The sequence below is a fragment of the Aedes albopictus genome, chromosome 2, assembly GCF_035046485.1.
Source record: "Aedes albopictus strain Foshan chromosome 2, AalbF5, whole genome shotgun sequence".
NCBI classification, from domain to species: Eukaryota; Metazoa; Arthropoda; class Insecta; order Diptera; family Culicidae; genus Aedes; species Aedes albopictus.
Window position 1 is genome coordinate 315,846,981 of NC_085137.1, and position 18,603 is coordinate 315,865,583.

The 18,603-nt window shown below is 44.5% G+C and overlaps 2 protein-coding genes across 2 annotated transcripts; both read right to left on the reverse strand.

Moving 5' to 3' along the window:
• Positions 1-13,087: 13,087 nt before the first annotated feature.
• On the reverse strand, positions 13,088-13,903 carry LOC134286682 (uncharacterized). The gene has a single exon (XM_062848333.1). It carries the CDS (start codon positions 13,901-13,903, stop codon positions 13,088-13,090), a length of 816 nt encoding a protein of 271 aa, XP_062704317.1.
• A 1,801-nt stretch (positions 13,904-15,704) lies between these two features.
• On the reverse strand, positions 15,705-18,004 carry LOC134287172 (uncharacterized). The gene is made up of 2 exons (XM_062848832.1): positions 17,053-18,004; positions 15,705-16,754 (listed from the first exon to the last, which is right to left on the reverse strand). The coding sequence occupies exons 1-2, from the start codon at positions 17,501-17,503 to the stop codon at positions 15,964-15,966; spliced, it is 1,242 nt and encodes a 413-aa protein (XP_062704816.1). The 5' UTR covers positions 17,504-18,004; the 3' UTR covers positions 15,705-15,963.
• Positions 18,005-18,603: the final 599 nt, after the last annotated feature.

Sequence of the window (18,603 nt, forward strand, 5' to 3'; positions counted from 1 at the left end):
GAAAACGACAAGAAGAGGACAAACGGAAGGGGGGTGACGACAGACAGGGGCGAACAACAAAACCAAAAGGCGGACAACGAAAACAAGGAACGTACTACATCAAACTCTGACATCAACACGTTTCAAAAACTGATAAATCAGGTTCATGTATTCCAAATCAAGTCCTGCCAACACTTCTCTAACGGGTTTCTGTTGTTTTCCTCGGACCCGGAGAATTTCATGCAGCTCAGATCTGACCTCATGATACTCATTGCATCCCCACACGACATGTTCGATATCCTGGTAAGCCACACCACAGACACAGAGATTGCTTTCTGAGAGCCCAATACGGAAGGTGTGTGCGTTCAACAAATAGTGGTTGGACATCAACCGACACATCACACGAATGAAATCGCGGCCTAAATCCAACCCTTTGAACCATGGCTTCTTCGACACCTGTGGAATGATGGAGTGCAACCATCTACCCATCTCTCCATCTCTCCATTTGTGTTGCCAGCTGATCAAGGTCTCCTGACGGGCCAATGCAAAAAATTCGTCGAAGGCGATTTGACGCTCGTAAATATCGCCTTCGCTAGCGCCCACCTTAGCCAGAGAGTCCGCTTTCTCATTGCCCGGGATTGAACAATGTGAAGGGACCCAAGCTATGGTGATGATGTATGAGCGTTTGGACAAAGCACTCAAGACTTGGCGTATTCCTTTCAGGAAGTACGCTGAGTGCTTCATCGGATTCATTGACCGAACAGCCTCCAGAGAGCTTAGACTGTCGGTAAAAATGAAGTAGTGCTCAGGTGGAAGAGTGCGAATGTACTCTAAGGTGTAGTATATAGCCGCGAGCTCAGCAATGTATACCGAACATGGCTTTTGAAGCATGAAGGTGGCGCTATGAAATTCGTTGTAGACACCGAATCCAGTCGAATCATCGGTTTTGGAACCATCTGTGAAGAACTGTCTGGCCCCGCTAACATGCCCGAACTTACTTGCAAAAATTTGTGGAATACCTATGGAACGAAAAGATTCCGGTATACCGGTGATCTCATCCCTCATAGAGAGATCAAAATCCACAAAGGAGCTGTCGAAGTTTGAGAAGTTGTCACGATTGGTGTTAACCGGAGATGGGCTTACCTCCAGCGTCATGTACCAGTAGTACACACTCATAAAACGAGTTTGGGGATTCTGTTCGAGCAGCTTTTCGAAGTTTTCTATGACTAACGGATTCAGAACCTCGCATCGGATGAGGAACCGGAACGACAACTCCGCAAAGCGGTCTGTCAGAGGCTGTACACCAGCAAGTACCTCTAAACTCATTGTGTGAGTCGAGTTCATGCAACCTAACGCGATCCGAAGGCAACGGTATTGAACCCGTTGAAGCTTCAGCAAGTGTGTTTTCGCCGCGGATTGAAAACAGAAGCTACCGTATTCTAAAACCGATAGAATGGTTGTTTGGTACAGCCTGATCAGATCTTCCGGGTGTGCTCCCCACCATGTTCCGGTAATAGTTCGCATAAAGTTGATTCGTTTTTGGCATTTCTGTATCAGATACACAATGTGCTTCCCCCAGGTGCATTTGGAATCGAACCAGACGCCGAGGTATTGTGAAGACATGCTATGAGTGATTGTCTTACCCATCAGAACGAGCGGAAACTTAGCCGGTTTGTGTTTTTTAGAAAAGACAACCATCTCAGTTTTCTCAGGAGAGAACTCGATACCCAGCTTGAGAGCCCAAGTAGACAAATTGTCCAAAGTATCCTGTAGTGGTCCTTGCAGATCGACTGCTATTGATCCCGTTACAGAAACAACACAGTCATCCGCAAGCTGCCTTAACGTGCAGTTTTCCATGAGACATTCATCTATGTCTCTAACATAAAAGTTGTAAAGAAGGGGGCTTAGACATGAACCCTGGGGGAGGCCCATGTAGCTAATTCGTGAAACTGTCAAGTCACCATGAGCGAAACTCATCTGCTTCTCAAACAGCAAATTATACAAAAAGTTGTTAAGAATTGGGGAAAGGCCACAGTCGTGTAGTTTGTCGGAAAGAACATCGACACAAACTGAATCAAAAGCACCCTTAATATCCAAAAACACTGAGCCCATTTGCTGCTTTTGAGCAAAGGCAAGCTGAATTTCTGAAGAAAGCAACGCAAGACAGTCGTTCGTACCTTTGCCTCTGCGGAAACCAAACTGTGTGTCTGACAACATGCCATTCGATTCAACCCATTTGTCCAGTCGAAAGAGAATCATCTTCTCCAACAGCTTTCGTAGACAAGACAACATCGAGATTGGACGGTACGAATTATGATCCGACGCGGGTTTCCCGGGTTTTTGAACAGCTATCACCCTCACTTGTCTCCAATCATCCGGAACGATGTTGTTATCCAGGAACTGATTGAACAAGTTCAACAAGCGCCTCTTAGCGACGTCGGGCAGGTTTTTAAGCAAGTTGAACTTGATTCGATCCATTCCTGGAGCGGAATTGTTACATGAAAGAAGAGCAAGTGAGAATTCAATCATTGAAAACGGCCTATCCATGTCGTCCCTATCGTCGGAAACATCACGAATTATTCGCTCCACGGGCACGGAATCTGGACAAACTTTTTTTGCGAACTTGAGGATCCATCGAGGAGAGCTTTCTCGATCCTCGTTGACCGACGACGCGTTACGCATTCTTCTACCGACGTTCCAAAGAGTTCTCATCGATGTCTCGCGCGACAAACCCTCGACGAACCGACGCCAGTAACCGCTTTTCTTCGCCTTGATCAAGTTCTTGAACTTGCTTTCAAGGGAAGCGAACCGCTTGAAGTTTTCGACCGAACCGCGTTTCCGAAACTCTTTGAACGCCGCGGATTTCTCGCGATAGATTTCTGTACACTCACTATCCCACCACGGATTCGGGGGTTTCCTACGAACCGACGGACCTGGCACTGGTCGACGTTGTGCCTGAAGCGCGCTACTGAGGATCAGCTCGGACAGAAACCGATACTCTTCCCGCGGTGGAAGGACTTCTACCGATTGCTCACCGTCGATAATTGCTTCCGCGTACTTCTCCCAGTCAATGTGCTTGGTGAGATCGTAGGCGATGTCGATCGATGGAGACTGATGCGACCCGTTGGAAATAGAAACAACAATCGGCAGATGATCACTACCATGAGGATCCTGGATAACCTTCCATGAACACTCCAGCGATAGTGAGCTCGAACAGATTGAGAGGTCTAATCGGCTGTTTCTGGGACTGCCATCTTGAGCTGGAGGTGCCACTCGTGTAACTTCTCCGGTATTCAAAATTGTCATGTTGAAGTCGTCGCAAAGGTCATATATCAAAGATGAACGGCTGTCATCGTACAGTTCCCCCCAGCCTGTACCATGGGAGTTGAAATCTCCCATGAGCAGCCGAGGCTCGGGCATAACCGAGCAGATGTGGGCGAGATCCCTGCGAGATATTGCAGTTCTCGGTGGAAGATATATGGAGGCAACACTGAGGGTTTTACCTCGGATAGTCACCTCACATGCGACGGCTTCAATGCCTGTCATCGGATGAAAATCGACTCTGTAAAATGAGTGCTGCTTCTTAATCCCTAGAAGCACCCCTCCGTACGAGTCGGATCGATCAAGGCGAATTATATTATAATCGGGAAAAGGTAAGGTTACATCAGGTGTCAGCCATGTTTCGGATAGTGCAAAAACATCGCATTGTAAATTGTTAACTAAAAATTTAAAAACGTCTAATTTCGGTGTAATACTTCGACAGTTCCAGTGTAGAACCGAAATCGTATCTTCGACCTCGGTGGTTAAATTAGCCATCGAAAGATACGATTGTCGCAAGGAGGGGCATTTTAGAAGCCAACTGCTTCAAAAGAGGGGTCACACAAGGAAGAAGTCCTTTTACAATGTTCTTCACGGAATCTGAAGCATTGAAGAAGCTGAGGATGATGTCTATGATGCCAGAGAGCGTAAACAATGGCGCACCCTGAGGTTGCTCCTGGTGCTCCGAATGCTGTCTTTCCGGTTGAGAATTCGAAAAACGTGGGACATCTGGGATTTTAGAAGTTCCCGGGAGTGATGGAAAGTCTCGTTCGTCCTGGATTTTGAATCCCGGAGGGGAACGTTTTGTGACTTTCTTACCACTCTTGAAATTTGTCATGGTGGGTTGGGGGTCGCTGCTAGGCAGATTCCGAGGTTTTTTGGTGGGTCTCTGGAGCCTCATCCGTTTCCTCGTTTCACCCTTGAAAACAAAGGGAACCCCGTCCCCGACCTCAGAGTCAGAGCCCTGATCATCGAGAGATAAAGACGAGTAGATGTTACGGGATTCAACGGTCGGGGCAGCTTTTTTCAGCATTTCGGCGTAGCTTCGCCGTGATCGCTGCTGCAACGATCGTTTTTGATGTTTTTTCTGCTGTATGTACCTTGGGCAATCAATCAGATCATGTGGACGGTCGCTGCCACAATAAACACACTTGGGCGGCGTTTTACACGCACCGTCCACATGTCTCTCCCCGCATGTTGCACAGCGAGGTTTATTGCTGCAGTACTGAGCGGTGTGGCCCAGCTGCTTGCAATTGATGCAATTCATTATCTTCGGTACATACAGCCTCACAGGTAGCCGAAGTTTGCCAATCGCCAGCAGATCTGGTAATGCAGATCCGGAGAAGGTCACACAAAATTCTTCAGATGGTGTGTAAACCTTCTTCTTACCCTCCTGGGAGACCGAATGCAGTTGCCGGCAATCCAGTATCTGGACAGGAGGTAGAGAAGGGTTATGGAAACGACCACAGCCTTGCATGATCGTTTCGCAGGTCAAAGATGCGTCGGCGACCTTCCCCGAAATCTCTATCGACGCGCTCGGTAGGTAAACGAAGTACTCAAGTGTAAACAACTCGCAGGCCACAATCTCATTAGCGTGTTTTCGGTCGCCTACTGTCACCCGAAGCTTAGCTGTACCGACCATGTCAATGGAGACAACGGAAGAATACCGCTTAGTCAGATCCTTGCTGATTTGAACGGTGTTCAAACGTTTGCCTTTGGGTCGGAAGAAAACAACATATGGCCCGCCAAAGTCGGGAGGGTAGGCCTTGAGGCGGGGGGACGACGAAACAGATTTACTGTTGGTGTCCATTGCAGAAGCGCCAGGGTGAGGGGAGACAAAGGGATTAGCATTTACATCGCCTTGTTGGCTCGAGCAGTCCGATGCCAATAACAAAGCTTCGTTGATGCGGTACGACGTACCCCCGCCATCGTCATCATCGCCCATTGTGGTAGTTAACTACCACCACGGGGCACTCAAAAACCTTAAACTAATACTATCACGGGGACGAGAAATAATCAAAAAACAAGGGACAAAGTTAACGCTACAGGAAAAGTGAGAAAAAACTGCTTATGTACCAAATTAAATCTAATCAAAGAGTCAGGGAAGAGGGGGGAACAACGAGAGGTAACTTTATGTACTTATCTTTGTGCACTATGTTTAGCCACAGGCTCGACGACGACAGGTCCAAGCGATCGGATGGCCCGCACAGGGAGGAAGCGAGCTGCTGCTGAGCGCCCGACGCTGCGCTGGTGTGCGGCGGTTGAACGCTCTCTGCTCTTCTCTCGGTGGGCTGCTGCTGTCGACGACGATGAGCTTGGGTACTCACTGGAAGACGCCGATCACGGCCGCGCGAGCGGCGCGGTGTGCGGGGGGTGCTGCACTGATGTGCTCGATAATCGGACAATGTGCCACGTGATATAATGAAAACGTGAACTTTACTCAAACCAAACGAACTTTTGCGGCAAAAATTGTGGCCTAGCCAACCGCACTCGTCCCACTAGGGATAATCACTTGTACACTTGATCACTCGGAAAACTAGCACTTTGCAAAATAGTCACCGAACGGACGAACGAAAAGTTGCGACTGTCTCGCACGAACGCTCGCCAAAGAGTGAAGTGATTGTTATGTTTGTTATTTAATTTTTGCCGGTCCGCGTTTTTATAATGATAATTGCCTATGATGAAGAAATCGTATTTCGTCAATGAACATGCCAATACTTATTTTCTATTGACTTAGAGTTGTCATTTACCTATGTTCTTTGTCTGTGCTCGGTTTACTGTTTGGTATACGTTTGGCTTTGAATTTTAATGTTTCTATGGATTTGTATCTACACTAAGTGCACAATTTTTCAAGATTTGTATGAGGTCAATCGTAGTAGTTCCCTTGCAGTGATAGAGTTTCTGTAATATTTAAGAATGTCTGATATTGCGATATGTGTTATTTAATTTAATTTGTTTAGTTTATTATCCTTGTCATTTTGTCTACGGGTTCTGGGTCATGTATTCGTTGGGTCATTATATGAACTATAACTTCAAAATACAGTGTCGGGTTGTATGTAATGTTTACTACTACTGGATTGTCAACTATTAGGTAAGTAAGTAATATTAATTGTTTCAATTGGGGTCTGTCAGTTCATTATAATTTATTGAATGTTCTGCTTCTTAGAGGCTGGGGCCGTCCGGGCAGGGGTGTCCACTATAGGCACTCGCTGTTATGACTCAGTCAGCTCCACTCCAGTCATCCTGAATCCTTGAAAGTGGCTGGATACTGTGAGTATTTCACCCTATTCCAGAAAACAGGTCAACTGGTTCAAAATTGCCCGAGTCACAACATCAATCGCCCAAAATAGATCCCGCCGCCCAACTGGTTCCGTCTCGGGGAATTTAATGATGTTCTTTACAAAATCTTTTTTGAGCGAAGCATCCAGTTACTGTGAAACTGAAATTAGTATGTGTGGTTTTGAAATGCCTCTGAAGAATTAACATGAATTGCCTTTATATTGATTTGTGAATCATAGAGCTAGTACTTCGTAAGAGCAACAATAGTTTTTGATGTTTGCTATCTCCGGACCCAATGCATGTTTGTTTGGTGTTTATTATTTTGGTTGATAATTTTGCACTATTCATTAATGTTTTTCCTAATAGATCCTAATGTGTATATTATAGGTTATTGCTTACCTTGATCTTGTTGGATGTTCAATTTACTCACGTATGTTCGCTTTATTAGTTCTCATTGGTGTCTATTCATATTCGAATTCTGACATTTATAGAAGCGATTAGTTTTTAGTGTTTGACTCGTTTGATCTGTCGTGACATGTATTGAATAATTGAATATATCCTACCGTGTATTACGTAGCTTAAAGTCTAAAATTAAAAGAAAATCTTGACATATTAGTATAATGTTAGTCCGAAAAACCAACGAACTCTTCTCCTTCGTCACTAAATCCGGCGAAGTCCGAAGGTAGGAGTGAATCGTCAGAGCTGTTGTCATCTGAGTCCTCGCTGATTTCATATTCGGATTCAACCATGTTATTGTATAGCGATTTTGTGAGATTTTTCAGTTTCTGTTTGTCCAGAGCTGCTTCGTGCCAACCTTCGATCGGGATTCCACTTCGTTCAATATCCTGCCATATGCAATTTCTCCAGGAGTACGCTGGCTTTCCTACTTTCTTGGGTTTTGGGATTTTATACTCCAAGGCATTTTTAAGAATGCCTCCTTGGTTGCTTCTTATTACGTGTCCGAAGAAATTTAGCCTGGCCGTCCGAATTTTGTTGTTGATTGTTACATTATTGAGCCAGTTGGGAGCAATGTGAGGGTTTTCATTCCAACGTTCATTGTTTTCAGATTCCACGTTTTGTACGGCCGATTGAATAGCCTGTCCGGATTGCTCGGTTGTGACTTCGTCTGCCACTGTGTCCCGTTCACCGTTTGTCGACTCTTCCTGATTGATGTTCTCCTCCCGATCTTTTTTGCATAGGTCCTTCAAAATCATGATCATCTCATTTTCCATCCTCCGAAGAGAATTCCTGTTGCTTTTTAGGATTGTTGACACCTCCATACCATACGTTGCAACAGGTGTGATGAGGCTATGATACAATCTTTTAACTGTCGGCCAACTAAGCTTATGCTTGCGTAAGAAGGAGCAAAGATGGAAAAATGCTTTATATGATTTTTTGATTCGTTCAGATGTTGTGGATCCTCTAGACAAGCTACTAGTTATATAGGCTCCTAAATACCGCATGATGGTGACTACTACCAGCTCGTATTTTCCAAATTTTCTTTTGGAGTCTGGAGCTACATTGGCGATGTCGTACGGGTCGCGGAAAAGGATTTTTGTTTTGCTGGTGTTAATTTCCAGTCCTACGGATTCCAGAAGCGGGATCAGAAGGTCCAGCAGCCGTTCGACGTCTTCTTCATTTTCGCATAAGAAGAGAATGTCATCTGCATAACAAAGGATGCATGGTAGGCGAATGTCATTACCATGCTCTAATCTGATATCTCGCCATTCTTCTTGTAGCTGTTTTAGAACGTAGTGTAGCATCAGGATAAAGAGCTCCGGGCTCAGCGGGCATCCCTGTTTGATTCCACGTTGTTTCTTTCTTGTTGTTGTTCGCTGCCCAAACCATTGTATCGACGTGTTTTCATTAAGGCATGCTTTTATAATACGGTTGATCAATGCACGAGATACTCCAAGTTTGTCTAGGATGTCTGCCGCCTTGGACGTATCAATTTTGTCAAACGCTTGTTTTAAGTCGATTGAAACCACTATCGTTTTGACTCCTTTTCGCCATCTTTCATCTAGTATTCTCCTCAGAACGAATATCTGGTCCGTGGCACTGCGCTTAGCTTGGAAGGCCATCTGATAGGATGGCAATGGGTCGATTTGATCCCTTAGGCGTTTTAGCAGGATCTTTGCGTATATTTTATACGCCGATGGACATAGAGTTATGCACCGATAGTCGTCCGTAGTAGCAGCATTTGGTGTTTTCGGGATAGGTACCTGTACAGTGTTTGACCAATCCTTTGGAACATTGTTGGTTCTGAAAATAACAAATTTAGTATTCATTTTGATATTTTATTAGGTATTAATTTACATGAATAAGTAAAAATTTTAATGAGATTTTATTTTAAATTCAGAAGGATCTCGTGGTTGAAAACTTGTTTTGTTTGACACTATATCATCAGAATATGACCCCTATTAATGGTGTAGTATTATCGATTGTAACATTAACATTCAATCAGTAATTTCTAATATGAACCTACACGGAGAAAAATTGTATGGAAATCGGATATGATATCCTCATAGATATGCAGCATAACTATACCATGATTCAACTAAAAGATTAATGATGGACATTCAAAGAAAAGTAAATTTGGAGTCAAAGGACAACTGCACGTAATACTTTTGTATAATTATATTTCAGCTTTTCCTTATAATTATATACACTGCAGTAAAACAGGTGTGGGAGGTGTTCACGACATCCCAGAGCAACAGGCATCGGGACTCAAATTGAATTACTTCGAGCAATGAATTGAGTCGCATTTGGCTTCCCTGCTCTTTCCCTCGTTACCCGGGGAAAAATGATGGCATTGAAAAAATAAGGCATCCGATAGGAAAAACATTTTACTACATTAATTCTATCGGGTTTGGCATAGTCTTTTGGCATAGTGGTCAAATGGCATAATCTGGCATAATAGTCGTTTGACAAAATGGCCGTTTGGCATAACAAAAATTGAAATGGCATTCATCATTTTCATGTATGTTAAATATCTTTTTTCACACGAGAAAACTTTATAAAGATAAAATATGTGACCTTCAACAGTAGAATGATCGTGAATTACTTCGGTTGGCCATATCCAACTTTATTTGTCTTAATTTAGAATTAGGCTGATACAAATTCAATTTTGACTTTTTGTCCTTCCCCCCCCCCCCCTCAAAAATTTTTGGCCAGATTTTGCATTTTGAGGGGGCAGATAAAAAATATTCATCAAATTATCGGGTCTTGCCGAAAATTCTTTAACAAATCCGATGAGTTTGTGGTGGACAATTACGGCGGAGAAGATTTAGACCGGATAACGATAATATTTCAGTCGAAATTCGGGCACGGGAAAACAAACAACTCGACGCGTGTACTCTCGAAACAATTCTGTTTTATTCTCTATCTTTTGCTCTCCACCACTCTCACACAGTCGTATACACGAAGGGTAGGTCGTCACCACACTACCCCCCTCCTAGTTACACCATAAACCTCACTCGATGTCCCGATGGTGTAACTAAAGTCTTTTGATCTCCTTGTTGATCTGTCGAGGGCTCTTGCGGCAGATGTGCTGGTTTCAATCGATCGATAGAAATCCTTTGTGCTTTTCCTTTGATCAAAACATCCATGAACTTGTTTTCTCGGTGTAGAACTTCGTATGGACCATCGTAGGGTTTCTGCAAAGGCTTTTTTACAGCGTCGAATCGCACAAACACATGAGTGGATTTCATCAATTGTTTGTTAATGAAGAATCTCTTCTTAGAATGGTTTGTTGTCTCAACAGGTCTGAGACTATCGAAGACGTAATGCAGCCTCTTGGAGAAGTCTGTGCGATCGTTACATTCCTTTGGTGCATCAAAGAACTCACCTGGTATGCGCAGTCCTTGGCCGTACACTAGGTCAGCAGCGGAACATTTCATGTCCTCTCGATGAGCCGTTCGGAGTCCGAGCAATATCATTGGCAATCTGAAGTACCAGTTCTTCGAATCGACGCATGTGATAGCTGCTTTCAGTTGCCTGTGGAATCGCTCTACCAGACCATTCGCCTGAGGGTGGTAGGCGGTTGTTCGACAGTGCGAGGCACCAAGTATGGTTGACAGTTCTCTAAATACCTCGGATTCAAACTGCCGACCTTGATCCGATGTGATAAATTCCGGGCAACCAAACCGCGAAATCCACTGCGAACATAAGGCTGTTGCTACGGAATGGGCGGTCATGTCGACTAACGGTACAGCTTCAGGCCATTTCGTGAAGCGATCCACTATTGTGAGTAGATAGGAGTACCCATTCGACTGCGGTAGCGGTCCAACCAAATCTATGTGGATATGGTTAAAGCGAGATTTGGGTAATTTAAAAGAGCCAAATGGTGATGTAGTATGGCGATGAATCTTTGATCTTTGACATGGAATGCACGTTTTAACAAATTTAGTAATGTCAGTATTCATACGTGGCCATACAAACCGTTCAGAAACCAACTTTCGAGTTGCACGGATACCAGAATGTGAAATTCCGTGCATATGAACCAATATTGTGTGTCGATGCTGTTTCGGAACAAATGGTCGACTTACATTGGTAGAAGTGTCGCAATACAACGGTTTCGTACTCCCATCTAGTCTTTTAGGCTCCAGGCGTAGGGAAGTGTGTTTAGACCTAATGATGTCCTTCAGTTCGTCATCATTTTCTTGGTCGATAGCGATTACCTTGTAATCCACCGGCGACGGGCAACTGATTGCAGCCATTCTTGATAGAACATCGGCGGTTACGTTCTCTTTTCCACTAACGTGTCGAATATCAGTGGTAAACTGCGAAATGTACTGTAAAGCTCGTTCCTCGTGATGTAACCGACACGTCGAATTCGACGTGAGGGCGTGCGTCAAAGGGTTATGATCGGTGTATATCGTGAATCGTCGCCCTTCCAAAAGGTACCTGAAGTACTTCACAGCCATTTTTATGGCCATCAGTTCCCGTCCGAAAGTGGAATAGTTTCGCTGCGCTGCTGTGAATTTCTCCGAATAGAATCCCAAAGGCTGCCAACATCCGTTCGAAAATTGTTGCAAAACGGCGCCAGCCGCAGTGTTGGAGGCGTCTACCATCAGCCCTAGTGGCTTCTCGGGATCTGGATAGTACAGGAGAGTCGCTTCAGCAAGTGCATGTTTGCAATCATCGAATGCCGTTTGAGCTGCGTCGTTCCAAATGATTTTCCTAGTATCATTTTTCTTGTTTCCGGGAATTAATGCCCTCAGCGGTGCTTGCATGTCGGTAGCTTGTTGAATAAAACGCTTGTATCCGTTTACAAGGGCCAGAAATCGACGTAATTCCTTAACAGTTTCCGGTCGCTCGAAGTTTGCCACAGCCGCAACACGTTCTGGAACAGGTCGTACACCGTCTTTGTTGATAATATATCCGATAAACTCGACTTCTTCTTGAGCGAATTTGCATTTTTGCAAATTGATAACAAGTCCGTTGGATTTGAGCCGTTCAAAGACTATGCGCAAATGTTCAGCGTGTTCTTCGGGGGAAGCCGAAGCGATACATATGTCATCTATAAAGACAACGACGAAATCGAGGTCCCCGAAGAGCTTGTGCATGAATCTTTGGAATGTTTGTCCCGCATTGCATAGTCCAAACTGCATTCGGGTGAACTCAAATAAGCCGAACGGGGTAATGACTGCAGTTTTGGGTATGTCATCTGGTTCAACAGGAATTTGATGGTAAGCTCTCTCTAAATCTAATGTAGTGAAAATTGACTTACCATGGAACGAGTTCAGTAGGTCGTGTACGTGTGGAACGGGATACTTATCCGGGGTGGTTACATGATTTAGTCGTCGATAATCACCTACAAAGCGAAGTTGTCCACTCTTTTTGGGCACACAGTGTAGTGGACTAGCCCAGCAGCTGCTCGAACGGCGACAGATTCCCAATTCCATCATTAACTGAAATTCCTGTTGAGCGGCTTTCATTTTATCCGGAGGTAAACGTCGGGCTTTACTAGCCACTGGCGGCCCTTTCGTCACTATGTGGTGCGTGACATTGTGACTTACCTCCATACGCATCGTGGAAGGGCGAGTTAGTTCCGGAAACTCCTCCAACAACTTTCGGAAAGGATGATGATAATCAACGGTTGTTACGCCAAACACAGCTGGAGAAACCATTCCACCTGTTGTTGTCAGCTTCGTAGTTTGGTCGATAATGCGCCTATTTTTGAGGTCAACAGCCAATCCAAAAAACGACAGAAAATCCGCTCCGATAATCGCAGTTGAGACGTCGGCCACCAGGAAACTCCAGGAAAATCTTCGACGTAATCCGAGATCAACGTACAAAAAACGGGATTCGTAAGTCTTGATGCTCGTGTTGTTGGCTGCATGAAGTACGAAATTACTGGGGGGATTCTGTTTATCCTTCGGCGAGGCTGGCACAATCGACACATCCGATCCCGTGTCGATCAAAAAGCGAATGTTGTTGGTGTCGTCACGAATTAGCAAACGGCGGCTTTGATTAGCACCCACCCCTGCCGTACGAAATGGGCAGTTTGCTAGTTTTTTGAAAATCGCTGGAATCCGCAAGGCGAACGACACTGACGTGCTCGGTTGCCATACTTTCGATGGTACCAACATGTTTCCGTTTGATCTGTTGAACGGCGGGCGCGCGAACTGGAACGACTCCGGCCTCTTCTGGTTGATTTCAGCTTACGAATTTCGGCGGTAAGATAAGCAATCTGCTCATTTAATTCCTCCTGGCCCGGGACTGCTGCTGCTGTTGGCGGCGCCGGTACAGTCGCCGCTGCTACGTGGGAAAACGTTGAGTCCAACATTTTGTCGGCCATCTCCGCCAGCTTGGAAAGAGTACCATCATGAATCGCGAGAACAGATCGAACATTTGGCGGAAGCCTTTGGATGAACAACATTTTCATAAGATTGTCATCAACTCGCAAGCCGGCCGCCAGGTCCTGCATTTTCGCAAGTAAATGCGTTGGCTTCATGTCTCCCAGATCGCAGGAATTGAGCAATTTTTCCATCTTCGCTTGAGGTGACATTTCGAAGCGCCGCAGAAGTCTTTCCTTGATAGCGTCGTACTTGTTCGCTTGCGGCGGGTTTGCCACGAGATCGGAGATGTGACACAAAACTGTTTGGTCCACCTTGGCGATAATATGATAGAACCTGGTTTCATCTCGGGTCACACCTGCCAGGACGAACTGGGCCTCTGCTTGTGCGAACCACATCGCGGGGTCCGTCTTCCAGAAGTCCGGCAATTTTACAGCTACGGACGCCGTAGTCGCTGTCGCCGTCGTCGTCGATGCTGTCATTGCTGCCGGCGTCGCCACCGTCGGCGTCGTGCCTTCGGACGTCATGGTTTGCACAGCGCGAAAGAAAAAATCAAGATGGCGATTTTTCTTCTGTCCGAATGCCGATTCGATTTGGTCCGTTTTACCGCAAAACACGCGAGGAAATTCAGAATTTCCGACTTTCGATTGTACGCTCGGGGTTACCAATGTGGTGGACAATTACGGCGGAGAAGATTTAGACCGGATAACGATAATATTTCAGTCGAAATTCGGGCACGGGAAAACAAACAACTCGACGCGTGTACTCTCGAAACAATTCTGTTTTATTCTCTATCTTTTGCTCTCCACCACTCTCACACAGTCGTATACACGAAGGGTAGGTCGTCACCACAAGTTTTTAAAACTTTTCAGATTAAGGCGAAACTGGAAGCTTTTCCTCACTTTTTGGTTTTTGATTTTTTTATTAAATAACGAAGCAATATTTTCAAAATCGGTTTTCGTGCATATGTAGAGTATGGATCAAGGTATCTTCTGATTTTTTTTTGTAGTGAAAAATGTTTTTCGTTTTTGCAGAAACCATTTTTGAACAAAATTTCACAATAAATGATTTCTGCAAAAATGGACACCTTGATCCATACTCTACATATGCACGAAAACCGATTTTGAAAATATTGCTTCGTTATTTAATAAAAAATCAAAAACTCTCGTTATTTCCTTACGAAAGCGCAAATGGTGCAGTTTTGAAATATAGAACTGCAGAAATAATCACCCCGTCGTTAAAATTTCAAAATATTTGGCAATATGCTTAGATTGAAATAACTATTATAGGGAAACTTTTGTATTCTGGGCAGTTTTGTTGTCTTCGTCATGGAAGGCTTTTTGAAACCTGTTGAATTCAACGTTGACCTTAAATCTTTGCCAACCAAACTGAGCTATACGACCAAATTTCAGGCAATTTGGCCGATGAAAAACCGCTCATAACGAAGAAAACAACGCTGCCGATAATAACTAGTCCCCCTAAAAAGACTTATTAAAGTTCAAGAAAATTTAAATCAATAGACCATCAATTTAGACCATTACTCAGAATCAGCTAATCATAAATTTTGTGTCAATATGTAAGTACAATACTCAGGGAGATTTAACAAATATTTTGTTGATGACGAAGTCGAGTCAAGTACAAGACACTGAAGATGACCTACAGTTGAGGTCGAAATACGTATCTGTCAAAGGATGCAAATTCTAATTCCACTTAACAGTACTTTACCCGATTTTCTTTTTACTTAAATATTTTGTGAATATATACACTATTTTTATTTCGCTGAAAACCAGCAAAATTTTGCTGGTTTTTGACAAGCTGTAAATACAGCAATCCATCCAGCAAAATATTTTTGCTGAATCTTCAGCAGTGTGTACTGAAAGCATATTTTGCTGGTAGACCAGCAATTTTGTCCGCGCTCGGCTTCGGCTGATTTTTTTTGTTTTTTTTTTTTTTTCAAAATTTTTTTACATTTTTTCTTGTTTTATAACTAAATGGTTTATTTAACCATTTCCAGCTATCCATCAATCATCAAAGGCTGCAAATATCCCTAACGGATGCGATGCCTTACATTTCGGGCTGCAAGGGGCTTTTTGTCTGAATTCCTTTGAATTCATGGTGATCCACTGTTGAGGAGACGAGGAGTGCGCAACATTATTTCCGAAAAACTACAAGTGTTTGACAACTGATTTGCTGTTGATTCAGCAATTAAAGTCATTGCTGACTTATCAGTTACCATTACAGATGTTACAGTAAACTAGAATTTGCTGGTTGCGTCTCAGCAATTCATTTTGCTGGATGAGAAATTCAAAATTTGGTGTGTAATTAATAGGGGTATCAGGTATCAGAAGGCCGGCTCCAGAGGCACGTTATCCTCCATTTGGGACATTTGTGCCATCGCCAAAATAACAGCCTATTTCATCATCTACCTGAGGGAAAAGGGAGGAAAAAGGATTTGGATGGGGATAGGGACAGGTAGGGAAATAGGAAAAATACCCTGGAAGAGGGTACTAACGCACAAGCGTACCACAATGGGTTCAAACAGCGCCCTGAAAAGGGCACTGTAATAACGCATAAAGCGAAAGAGAGCCTATAGCTCTTTACCACAGCGGGTTAAGAACAACAGAATATCCTGAAGATTCAGGTTTCTGAAGTCAGTTTCACTTAATAAGTGTTTACCGAATACTCGGAAACGCAGTTGCGCGAAAACTGGACAGTTACATATCAAATGATACGAAGTTCCATAATCGGATTCACAGCTATCACAGGCAAATGAATCAGCTTGCTGAATAATCGCCATGTGATAGCTGAGTCGGCAGTGACCAGTCAATGCTTTGACCAGCATGCTGCAATTCTGCTTAGACATATTAGTTAGATACTTCGCCACCCATAGAGATGGCTCAGCACTATACAATTTGGTTTGACGACATGACTCCAAACTATTCCAATATTGTCTGTGTTGAGTGACAGCCCAGGTGTGAATCTGAAGCTTAATCCAACACTTCGATATCGGAATAGCTGGCTCAGGGCCAATGAAGTCATGTGATGCTCCAGAGCGAGCTAGCTCATCAGCCAATTCATTTCCAGCGATGGAAGAATGACCAGGTACCCATAGAAGGTGAACAGCGTTTGCTGAATTCAGCTCCTCGATTTGAGTTCGACAAGCGATAACTATCTTCGACCTGGAGTTGGCCGAAGCAAGTGCTTTAACAGCAGCCTGGCTATCTGAACAGAAGTATATTACTTTGCCCATTCCGTGCTGCTGAAGTGCTGATTGCACTCCGCACATAAGAGCAAAGATTTCGGCCTGAAAAACGGTGCAGTGTCTACCAAGTGAATAAGACTGATACAGCCTTAGCTCACGAGAATAAACACCAGCACCTGCTCGACCTCTCCAGCACCAGCACCTGCTCGGGGTCTCCAGTTAGTCTAGTGGTTAAGGCTATGGATCGCCAATCCGGAGACGGCGGGTTCGATTCCCGTTCCGGTCGGGAAAATTTTCTCGACTCCCTGGGCATAAGTGTATCATTGTACTTGCCTCACAATATACAAATTCATGCAATGGCAGGCAAAGAAAGCCCTTCAATTAATAACTGTGGAAGTGCTCAAAGAACACTAAGTTGAAGCGAGGCAGGCCAAGTCCCAGTGGGGACGTAGAGTCATAAAGAAGAAGAAGAACCTGCTCGACCTTCGAGAAGGGAGCCATCAGTGTAACATACGATGCCGTCTGAAATACTTCTCTCCAGATAACCAGATGTGCACTCTTCCCGGGAAGGGACTTTCGTGGAAAATGTCCTATATGGAAAATTACAAGCAATTGTAAGATCACTTGGAGCAAGGACAATTTTGTCCCAATTCACTAAAAGTGGAAACAACGAGGTGTGTATTGATGTGCGGTTCACAGGAGTTTCCTCTAGTAGACCAAGTACCCGTAACCGGTAAGTGCAAGAAAGGGCTTCTTGTTTGAGATGAATGTGTAGTGGGGCAACGTCAAAGAGAACTTCTAGCGCTGCCGTAGGAGTTGAAAAGAACGCTCCAGACATCGCCATTAAGCACATCCTTTGGAGATGGCCTAATTTTGATTGGACCGTTCTCATTTCATTCCTTTTGCCACCACACAAGACATCCATAAGCCAATATTGGCCGAACCACAGTTGTGTAAATCCATTTGATATACTTGGGTTTTAGACCCCAAGTTGTACCAAAAGTACGCCGGCATTGCCCGAAGGCCATACAAGCTTTCTTGATTCTGAACTCAATGTGAGGTGTCCAGGAAAGCTTGGAATCAAAAATGACTCCAACGTACTTTACCTGTTCAGTCACATCGATTTCAGAATCAAAGAGACGCAAAGGTCGAACGCCATTACGGTTTCGCCTTTCCGTGAAAAGTACAATAGATGTTTTACTCGGATTAACCGAAAGGCCATATTGGCGACACCAACCCTCAACTACCTGAAGGGCGTTTTGCATCAGGTCGAAAAGGGTGCTGATGCACATACCAACTAACAATGTTAGGTAGTCGTCGGCAAAACCATAAGTAGGAAAACCGCTATTATTGAGTTGCCTCAATAGCGTATCTGCTACGAGATTCCACAAAAGCGGTGATAAGACTCCCCCTTGGGGGCATCAACAAATACCTACCTTGATACCTTGTTGGCTACAAAGTAACTTTACTCCAATGCCGAGCGTATAGTAGAGCACCATCTTCGTCGGTCTTGGGCGATGTTCCTCCAGTTTCCCCGAACGTGTAGGGATCGTAGATCTTCTTCCGCGCCAGCGAGTTCGCGGCCGCCCACGAAGTCGCCTACCTCTACCGGGTTCTCTGCTGAATATTGTTTTCGCTATTCTTTCTTCCGACATTCGCACTACGTGTCCAGCCCACTGAAGTCTGCCGTATTTTATGCGTTTTACAATATTCGCATCTCCGTACACTTGGTACAACTCGTGATTCATGCGTCTGCGCCACACTCCATTTTCTTGTTTCCCACCGAGAATTGTCCGCAGCACTTTGCGCTCAAAAACTCCAAAAGCTTTTCGGTCTACCTCCTTTAACGTCCACGCTTCGTGACCGTAGAGGGCAACCGAAAGAATCAGCGTCTTATACAGAGCGAATTTTGTTTGCGTTTGCAAGTTACGGGACCTAAGCTGGCTACGCAATCCGTAAAAGGCCCTATTCGCAGCTGCAATACGCCTTTTCACTTCACGGGAAACGTCATTGTCACATGTCACA